This window comes from Pelophylax lessonae, assembly GCF_965119305.1.
Source record: "Pelophylax lessonae genome assembly, chromosome: 7".
NCBI classification, from domain to species: domain Eukaryota; kingdom Metazoa; phylum Chordata; class Amphibia; order Anura; family Ranidae; genus Pelophylax; species Pelophylax lessonae.
Genome location: NC_138774.1, coordinates 98,662,562 through 98,673,235, shown reverse-complemented (window position 1 = coordinate 98,673,235; position 10,674 = coordinate 98,662,562). Strand labels below are relative to the sequence as shown.

The window sequence follows — 10,674 nt, the reverse complement described above, 5'->3', positions numbered from 1 at the left end:
TTGTTTGCCACAACTGGAAATGGGGAGACCTTTCTGTTGGGATAATGAAATATTGGGGTGTTTGATCTTTGTGGAATTTATACTCTGAAATTCTAACATTTTCTTTTCTTTTATTTTAGCAGATTACAAGTTGAGCAATGGCGAGGGCACTTCATGATGGGAGTACCTCTGAACGCGTTGGAAACATTCAATCCGATGCCGGCCGCACTTTTCCTGCTGATGTTAGTGCCTGCGCTGCCTCCTCCCGAATCTGTCAACAGAACTTGCCTGTGAGCCATCCAGCCCCCCTCCCCGTCCCGGCCCCACCATCCTTGTGTCAAAGGTGCTTATCCTCTTGCCAAAACCACCCCCAGGACAGACTTGAAATGGTTAACAGTTGTGGATCTGGACCTTCTTCAACTGCTTGTGAACAAAGGCATTGCTCCTACCCAGAATCCTTCAGCACAGGAGAACCCACTGCATACGGTATGTGGCTTGCCTCCATTGTGTCTGTGCCCCGAGCGTGGTGGCGGTGGCAGGTTGTCGGGGATCATGCACACAGGTTAAGCAGGATTTGTGATCTAGTAAGAGAGTTGTAATGGTGTTGGGTTCTTAGTAAAGCATGCAGTGCTGTCAGCTTTACCTGCAGTCGGTGTATACAGTATAGACATGTCCTGACTTGTCCTCCACCAGCTTCCTTTAAAAAGGAGAAGAGGGCATTCTAAGATATTAAACAGGAAAGTGGTGAATGCTTTGTGTACGACACCCTATGTTAGATTGCAATCTCCTGTGCGCAGGATTTGTCATTATTGGTGCTGTAACCCATAGCAACCACTAAGTGATAACCCCCGACCCTTGTGATCTGATAAGAGGTGAAATATGATTGCAGCAGGGTGGGTTAGTGCGCCTTGTAGTTGCGGTAATGCGATCGCTGATTGTCTGTGCTGGATGCCTGAGCGTCCATACGATCCGCTGTAATGGATCAGCTGCAGTAGTGTAAAGTAGAGATGTGATCTAGATCTGCTGATTGTGTGGTCAATGTTTCTGTAGGACACTGTTGGGATCTTGCGCCCCCCCCCCCTTTTTTTTTGTTTTGTTTTGTTTGGCTGTCCGTCTGTCTTACTGTCCTTTTTTTTAATAGTGTCTGGTGTAGGTTTACACACACATGTTCTTTAGTCTTCCTGTTTATGAAGCTGTATGTTTGGCCACACGCCAGGTCACTAGAGGCTAGTCATGACACCCTGGCGTGTGTCCAGCTTGTCTGGAAGCGCTGGCATTGTGGACACAGTGGCACAGTCATGAGTTGGAATGAGACATGCAGGACAGGCTGTAATTACCCAGCTCTGAGTATTCCCATTCTGGGGCATGCTAGACGACGACAACAACAATCCCTTGTATTAGGCAGAAAGTCGGTGTGGTGCGGTCTCTGTAGAGTTGTATTGTATTGGCATGTGAAGGGACAGCCAATGTTAATATTTGCAGTTTATAAAATACATGATCTCTGGCTGTATGGGTATCCCGCACCTGTGAGTAGTCCTTACAGTCCGTGTAATAGAATGGTGACAGGGAAGATTATGGAGGAATGAAATACCTGGAATGGTGGGATGAACATACACAGCCCAATATTGGTTGGCAGTTACTGCTGGTCCTTTAACGGGACACTACAAGGGAGATTTAAGCCCCGTAAACACGCACCGATTGTCGGCCAAACAATCGGCCGTCTTTTGTCCGGTGCTGTCGTGTTGGCTGAAAAGTGCTAAAGACTGCACATGAATTTTGTCGGCCAACAACAGCCGACTGCAGAAGTGATGTCATGTGATGGTTAACTTTCAGTGTGTTTTTTCTTTTCTGAGCATGCCCAGTCTTGCAAATCTGCTGTCTGTCGGCCGAAATCTGTACTGACTGGCGAACAATCGGCCGGTCTGGTGTTGGCCAACAAAAATTTTAAAGCCTGCACACCAGATTCTGTTCGGCCGAAAATTCGCAGTTGGTTGTCGGAAGCTTCATACTAACAAGCCGACAATCGGCCAATCGGACGTTGGCCGAATATTTACGGCTGACAATCGCTACGTGTGTATGGGGCTTTACTTATACTGGAGCATTTAGAATCTGGTGCAGCTGTGCATGGTAGCCGATTGGCTTCTAACTTTAGCTTGTTTCATAGTAGGGCAATATTTAATAAAGACGATTGTCCATTCAACCTGTAAAGGTGCATGTGTCAATGTCAGTAATCATTTCCCATATCCCTGTATGTTGTATTCACTAAGATGTATGTCCAAGAGGCATCTTGGTGACACAAGCTTTGGCAAAGGAAGCTGATTGGTTTCTTTGCAGAGGTGCACCAGATTTACACTCTAAAGTTTTAGTAAATAAACCCCCTATATCTCCCCTTTTACATTTGAAAGTTCGTAAGGACTGCAGAGCTTTTTTGGTCCTTCATTTACCCTAACTCTGCTGGTGGGGTCAGCTTTGGGGCAGCTAAATGGCCTGTCATCCAGTGAGTTACTGGTCCGGAACAAGCATGCAGCCAGTGAAGGCTGAAAAGTCTTAACTCCTCTCATGCATGATTTGCTTAGGTAAGGTTGGGATGACTGTTTTGGAGCCTGCACCTTCAAAAACATGTTGGCTCCTAAATGTGTTCTTGCAAGGTCCCCTTTGATCGAACTAGCAACTGGATAGATTGTGACTGTATCAGGAGTCTTCAAACTACGGCCCTCCAGTTGTTCAGGAACTACAATTCCCATCATGCCTAGTCATGTCTGTGCATGTCAGAGTTTTACAATGCCTCATGGGATGTGTGGTTCTGCAACAGCTGGAGGGCCGTAGTTTGAGGTTCTCAGGTATACACTATCTAGACCAGAGATGGCAAATCTTGGCACCCCAGATGTTTTGGAACTGCATTTCCCAGGATGCTCACTTACAATGCAGAGTGCATGGAGCATCATGGGAAATGTAGTTCCAAAATTATGCTCCATGCACTCTGCATTGTAGGTAAGCATCATGGGAAATGTAGTTCCAAAACATCTGGGGTGCCAAGGTTTGCCATCACTGGTCTAGGATAATAGATGGTGAAATCCATTAACTGCTTCATTACTAGCACATCCAATATAAGTTAAAGCAGTTATGTATATGTATGTGTATATATATATATATATATGCACCCAATGCAGGTATCTTCATTTGTTTTGCTGTCATCCTCTGTAATCCCCTATACAGCAGCACTTTGGGGAGTGGGAAGGCCCTGCTGCTTTACACAGCACTGTCAGTCTGACACAGGAAACCCGCTATCAGGGAATCAGGACTGTTCAGTGCACAGCTTTGTCCATCCTGTCTGCTACAGTTGGGGGGGTCATAGACTTGACTGTGCTGACTGATAAGGGAGTGCAGATCACAAGACTGGCTGAACAGAGTTACTTACAAGTCCTAAAGCAAGCTAGGCCACCCCCTTGTAGATTGTTTTTTTGTATCTTGCTGCTTGTCTGGAGATTGGGTTTTAAAGCGGTCAGTACAGAAATAACAAATTTCCTTCCCTGCCACTACTGCCCATACAGTTTCCTAAACCAGCCCTGCAATGCTATTCCTGCACAAACTGGCACTCCGAGCCCTTATTGATTACTTGACCAAATAGTGGAGCATTAGTAATGTTCTATTGAAGACGATCAGGGTTCAGGCAGAGCCACTGATTGGCTGGCTCCTCCCAGATACAAGTAGTCTTCTTGTGAGTTTTGAGATATAATTGGCATTGGAGGGAGCATTGATTGGTGCTGCAAATATTTCAGCACTTCGCCTGCCTATGCGCTCAAGGAAGGAGGATAGGGAGGGATTGGGGGGAGGGGGGGTTATTTTAGTATAGGTTCCCTTTATCATGGTATCTAATGAAATCGGTGCAAGTCACTGACCCCCCCCCCCTTTCTGTACTACAAGTATCTGAAACGGTTAAGTGTCTAAAATTGGAACTGCCATGGCTTTGAAATTATTTGTTTGATTTACAGCTGAAAGTGCATGCATTCTTTATAAATCTCTACACAGCTTGTGTCGGAGCTCATTACATTTCATTTCCTGCTACTTGGAGCCGATAATGTTCGCAGCTTCAAAAAAAAACTGCTGGCATTGTGCTAATTAACCGCATGCATGCATACAATGTAACAGCCATTGAGATTTGTTCGACATACAGAATGTAAATTGTGACAGACATACGGCCTTATTAAGTAATACTGCGCAGGGCGCACTAACCCACAGCAACCAATCAGAATTAATCATCGCTTGCTAAATACTGCGGCTCATCAGACATTCTTGATGGGCTTATGAAGGTGCGGGGGTGTTTGATAATCCATTGAAAGTATATAGGAAAAACCTGCGCTCAGATCTACACCACCATGTACAAAAGCTGTTAATATAATGTCTGATATAATACATTTTATTTTTTTGTTAAAGTGCTACACTCCTTTGTTTTTATTTTAGTAACCCATTACCACCAAGCTAGGTGGACTAATAAAATCTTTTGTTGCAATGAGTTCCTACATATAGCTGCTAGTTTTTGTTTTTCTGTAGATCACTTCCATAAATGTTCTCTTTTTTTTCCGCCCAACAGGTCTCAGGCACACAACCCACGAACATTCCAACATGGGGACAGAAGTGGATGAATTACACCGAGCTGACCCCCGAGCGGAGCTGCCGCTGGCAGGAGACGTGCCTGTAGAGCGAGAGATCGCCCTCCGACTGCGCAGGATTGGAGACCAAATGAATGAGCGGTACCTGCGAAGAGTAAGTACCGGAGCTTTCTATCTTAAGTGTTGGACTGGACTGCCCATCTGAGTCTTCTCTTATATCTCACACTATGTGCCCATCTGAGTCTTCCCTTATATCTCACTCTCTGTGCCCATCTGAGTCTTCCCTTATATCTCACACTCTGTGCCCATCTGAGTCTTCCCTTATATCTCACTCTCTGTGCCCATCTGAGTCTTCCCTTATATCTCACTCTCTGTGCCCATCTGAGTCTTCCCTTATATCTCACTCTCTGTGCCCATCTGAGTCTTCCCTTATATCTCACACTCTGTGCCCATCTGAGTCTTATATCTCACACTCTGTGCCCATCTGAGTCTTATATCTCACACTCTGTGCCCATCTGAGTCTTATATCTCACACTCTGTGCCCATCTGAGTCTTATATCTCACACTCTGTGCCCATCTGAGTCTTATATCTCACACTCTGTGCCCATCTGAGTCTTCTCTTATATCTCACACTCTGTGCCCATCTGAGTCTTATACCTCACACTCTGTGCCCATCTGAGTCTTATATCTCGCACTTTGTGCCCATCTGAGTCTTATATCTCGCACTCTGTGCCCATCTGAGTCTTATATCTCGCACTCTGTGCCCATCTGAGTCTTATATCTCGCACTCTGTGCCCATCTGAGTCTTATATCTCACACTCTGTGCCCATCTGAGTCTTATATCTCACACTCTGTGCCCATCTGAGTCTTATATCTCGCACTCTGTGCCCATCTGAGTCTTATATCTCGCACTCTGTGCCCATCTGAGTCTTCTCTTATATCTCACTCTCTGTGCCCATCTGAGTCTTCCCTTATATCTCACACTCTCTGCCCATGAGACCCCAAGTTTGCCAAATCATAAAGGGTTTTTTTTTTTTTTTTGGTGGTTTTCTTTGTCCCCCTGGGTGTTTTTTTTTTTTTTTAATTGGAGAATGCAGCAGGAGGAATGAGACTCCCACGGCTGCAGCAGGAGGAATGAGACTCCCATGGCTGCAGCGGGAGAAGTAAGACTGGGAAAGTTCTTCCAAAAATTCTCACCTGTTAAGTTGGTGAGACACACAGGCAGCCAGAAGGTGATGTTTAATATTCAGTATGCAGTGGACTTGCATACTGTATGGGATTTTCAGTCTGTTACGGGGATGTATGCAGGGAACGGAGGGAGTTAATCTCCCACCCAGAGCTGTCAGCAGCCGTAATCCGCTGTCACACTTTCCCTGTACGCCGGTCTCTGCAGCCTGTCCTCTGTGATCATCTAAGCCCTATAATCAAGTGCTGTAGCAGCGATCAGTCCGTGTCGCTCGCTCTTTGTAGAAGTGAATTCACTGTGCAGCGCCTTTCCTCCTTTTTATACGTGTTACTATATTTAACCTATGACTCAGCTGCCTGCCTGGAGCCAGGCTCCTCCCACCGCTGCCACCATCTGTCTTATTTATCTCCACTGTGCAGCAACTAAAAAAAAAAAAAGGCAGCGAGAGGTAAAGCCGTCCCAGGGCCGATCTATCCCCAGATGAGGACGGTGCTTGTGAAATACATCGGAGCTCCTGTCTTGTGACACCTCTCGGGAATGAATTTAATAATGCGCTGTATGCGTTCGATTACTTGTTGGAATAAACAACAAGCACACGTCAGATAGAGGGCAGAACTGTACATACAATGTGACGTTTGTCCTGCACTGGAATGTAATGAGACGCAATGTTATAGATTACATAAGTTGTTGACAGGTTGTGGCTTGTTTACAAGCAAGCTTTCTAAAAGGATCTTCCCGGCTGCTGTCACTGACCTCTGCTCCTGGAAATCCTCGGAGTTTCTGAGTCATGATGCGTAATAAGTGTGCAGATCTGGCATTATGGCTTCACTGGCTACATACTTCTTCTGGGTCAGTGACTCTAAAAATGTTGAAGCCAGCTGGATTAGAATGACAGGCAACTAGCATTTTCAAAAAGGTCAGCAATGGCAAGTTTTATGCTTCTTTCTGACGTTTCTCCTAGGTTCACACTGAGGGCGGGTTTGAAATGGTGGGAATTCAGCTGATGTCGCATGATTTCAAACCGGCATTTTCATGCCAACTTCAGGGGTGATTTCACAGATATCTGTACGGGTTCCTGCACAGATGTGTATTGAAATCACCCACAAAGATGTCAAAAGTAGTGCAGAAATGACTTTTAGGAATCGGTGTGGCACCACAAAGTCGGCGTTGCCCTGATTCGGATGGTTCCAATGATGGCAATTGGCTCTGAATTTTCATGTCAAATCGGACCATGTGAACATGGGCTTAACTAAATCTAGGTGCTAAGTCCCCGTTCACATTAGGTCGCTCCGACTTAGGGGGCGACCTGTGAAGTCGCGGATTTCATCAAATGAATGTCTATGTAAGTCGCCTCCAGGTCACCCCGAAGTAGTACAGGAACCTTTTTCTAAGTCGGAGCGACTTGTGTCACTCCTATTAGAACCGGTCCTGTACTACTCAATGGGAGCGATGGTGCACGACTTGTCAGGTTGACCAAGTCGCCTGACAAGTCGTACCAGTGTGAATGGAGACTAATACACACATTTGGGGAGATTTACTAAAACTGGTGAAGCTGTGCATAGTAACAAATCGGCTTCCAGGTTTTATTGTCAAAGTTTAATTGAACAAGCTGAAGTTCTAATCTGAATGGGGGGAAATAACTGGTGCCCATAGAACCTGGTTCAGCTGTGCATGGTAGCCAATCAGCTTCTAAGTCACTCTGCTTTCATGTAACTGGTCTTTTAATATTAACTGGAGAGGAGGTTTATGTATAGCTTTTGTTGCGGTTTCATGGCCCCCGGCCCCTCCTTGTCACCCAGGACTCCCCCACATGACCTAGGTTGCCTTGGACTCCCTCCAGACCTAGGGTGCTCAGTACAAACAGGGAAACCTCCTCCTCCAGAATTCCCTTCTAGAACCTCAATACCAGCAGGGAGGCTTCATATTTTGGTTTTTAGTATCTTGCAGATGACGGCAGTCAGATCTCTTTTAGTAGGGTTCCTAGGTCCACCTACCTGCTGCAGCCATTAGGATCCGAGCTCCGTCAATGTTGCCCTACCATTCAAGGTTAAAGAAAGGCTGCCCCCTCTTGAACAAAAATGATCTCTCATCCATTCAGATGTTGTATATTTGCAATTCTTAATGCCAATTTAAAGAAATTAGATGATCTGCCCGCTTTGAGTGTATACTTTACATGTTCAAGCTATAAAATTGTTGCCATACACAAGGATAAGTTTAACACCTTATTATTTTTTTCATTTCAGAGGCAAGTGGCTCAGCGGCAGTGGTGGGGTCCTCTGCGATGGCATCTCACCCAGATGATCTCGGAGATCCTGGCTGCCTTGTACAACCCACTGGTGGACATTTTACCACAGAACTAGGACAGTTACCTCCGTTTGAACATGTGGTACAAAGAATTGGAAGGTTTGAGATGCCCACTTGTGCTGATTTTGCTTCTGCTGGACAGAAGCTAGGAGGCTTGACTGGTCTCCATGGACGGTACCGCCAAAGTTCAGTGGGTGTCAAGATGATGAATAGATGACTCTTCTCCAGTAAACTCTCCTCCTCTGAGAAGACTTGAGAATATCGGTTCTTGATCTCTACGAGCCGTTGGCTGTTGCCTGGTGGTGTTAATAGAAACAAGGTGGATATGGTAGCTGCCTTCTCTTCCTGCTATGTTCACCAAGAGACTTTTTTGTGGAGATTTAACAAAAAATGGTTTCCTCTAGTTAAGACATTGTATGATGGCTGTCACAATCAGGGAGTTATGGTAATGTGGAATAACTGGTGTTAATGTTGAAGTGAAGGAGCAATTAAAGTCTTGGTTGTAAGAAATATATGGCACATTCTTTAGAATTTCTACTAAATACATGGGGGGGAAAATTTTTGTAGCGGGTGTCATAGCGGGCACCAGCAAACGCCAAGTACAGCATGGAATTGTATTTGTTCGGCGCATCCCCCCCTCTTAATGCACTCCTACCAGTGGCTGGAAAGGGTGTTATTCTGAGCCATACCAACTGCCCTTTTTGTAGCCAAATTGTGAAAACCTAGACAAGCCATACTGAAAATTTTTTGCCGGCCCCCTTTTTGCATGCTGTGGTTGGCCCTCATCTGTATACATAGACCTCAGCATGTTGCCACTATAATGCCGTATGTCCTGATATAGCACTTAAAACTCCTTCTTTCTCTACTGCGTTAATTGCCTATCATTGAGTTCCTACAAAACTTTGCTACGTGAACTTTTTTATATCCTTTGCTAAAAGCAAACGACTGATTATATACCCACAGGGGAATACAGATAGCTTAAAGACAAAGAGAAAATTGTATAATGTAAAGGAGAACAAAGTTTATTTATTTAATTTTTTTTTATTATTTTTTTTTTTCTTGGTCAGTGAGAAGTAATTTTACGTCTCAGCGGGAATGACCATTTTTTGAAGTCGCGTGTGTGGGTTTTTTTTTTTTTCTTTTTTTTTTTATTTATTTTCTTTCAAAGGATCTTTTTTTCCATAAGCCTGAGAGTAAAGGGAAAGGACATGGATAACTTAACCCCTGGGAAGATATTTACTCATCTACAGGATATCTGTGCTAAACCTAAGTTTGAGACGCCTATCTTTTTGTAACCTTTGCTCCCAGTAGGCACTGCAAGATGCAGAGTGTTGGGAATTTGTAATGCCTCAAAAGCTGAAGGACTGGGGATGACCATTCCTGTAACACACACCAGAATGTTCTTGTCAAGGCAAAATGTTCTTCTATTACCTCTTCTCCATTCTGACATGTTGAGAATGAGATGTGTAGGGATGCATTCTGAAACTTGTAGTTCACCAGTAGCAAAAGAAGTGCACTTCTGTAACCATTTCTACAACATGGGTGCACCTACAAGTTTAGGAAACCTCTTTACCGTTGTGAGTCTAAATCAGTCTCTGGGTCCTTTTTTTAAATTTCCTAGCTGATGCATGAAACATTCAGCTCAATGCATGATGGGGAAATAAAATCCTGATGAAATCCATAGTCTGGTATTTTTTGCAAATTTGATTGGCTCATAATGTTCCCTGTTTATGGCTAGCAAGCACCAGTGGTTCTTGTCAATGACCCATCCCAAGAATTTGGAATGTATCTACAATTTTTAAAAAGGAGGTATTCTGTTCCACTTTAGACCTTCAATCGATTTAGACAGCCAGGATGACCATATTAAGTGTCAAAAAGGAATGACAATTAAGTGTAGTAACCCACTGCAACCAGATTTGTTTATTGCAGTTATATACAGGGTCCGTTTTTAACTTTGTGTCTCCCAGAGCACTTTTAATGTGCAGCACCTTTATGTTAAGGAATCTTTTGCGGTGATGCCATTCTATACATGTCAAAAGGTAATATGAGGAAATATTAATTGTATATTGATTGTCTGTGAACTCATAAGACCTAAAGATAACACAATACAGATTAGTTTGTGTCCCCTTCCAGTATAGAAAAACCTGTAGGCACTTTCCTGTAATGTTTCCCCACAAACCCCAGCCAAGTCCTATCAATAAAAAAAATTCTGATTGGTTGCTATGTGCTACTTCACTTTCCGTATCCTTGGAGCCTGGTGGAAACATATTTTCTCCAAACGTAAGACAAAGAGACTGATTTAACCACATGAATGTGCACAAAACTACATCCTGATAAACTTAAGAGTTGCCCCCCAAAACATATGGGGGTGAGTTGATGCATCTGTAATCACAATCAAATCTAGGGAACTAACCCAAGGCCTTGTCTACAGTAGACATAGACTTACTATAGAGTTTGCTAGCTCTCTTTCTGCTTGATCTCTTGTTTATTGCAGCAAGATACAACAACCCTTTATTTCCTGCAATATCCTGCTAATCAATCACTCTCACCAGCTCCTGTGCATTCTTGACATACACAATGGCTCCTTTTTTAACA

General features: G+C 44.1%; 1 protein-coding gene across 5 annotated transcripts in view; it reads left to right on the top strand.

Moving 5' to 3' along the window:
- BBC3 (BCL2 binding component 3) overlaps positions 1 to 9,129 on the top strand; it is a 281,039-nt gene extending 271,910 nt beyond the window's left edge. For 3 of the 5 annotated variants that reach the window (XM_082264372.1, XM_082264371.1, XM_082264374.1), the window contains 3 exons: positions 123 to 465; positions 4,571 to 4,743; positions 8,019 to 9,129. In XM_082264372.1, the coding sequence (XP_082120498.1) occupies positions 138 to 465; positions 4,571 to 4,743; positions 8,019 to 8,135 (618 nt within the window). In that variant the 5' untranslated portion in view covers positions 123 to 137 and the 3' untranslated portion in view covers positions 8,136 to 9,129. Of the gene's footprint in view, positions 1 to 119; positions 466 to 4,570; positions 4,744 to 8,018 lie in introns of all 5 variants that reach the window. The other 2 variants (XM_082264370.1, XM_082264373.1) reach the window with 1 other exon arrangement.
- The last annotated feature ends 1,545 nt before the right edge of the window (positions 9,130 to 10,674 follow it).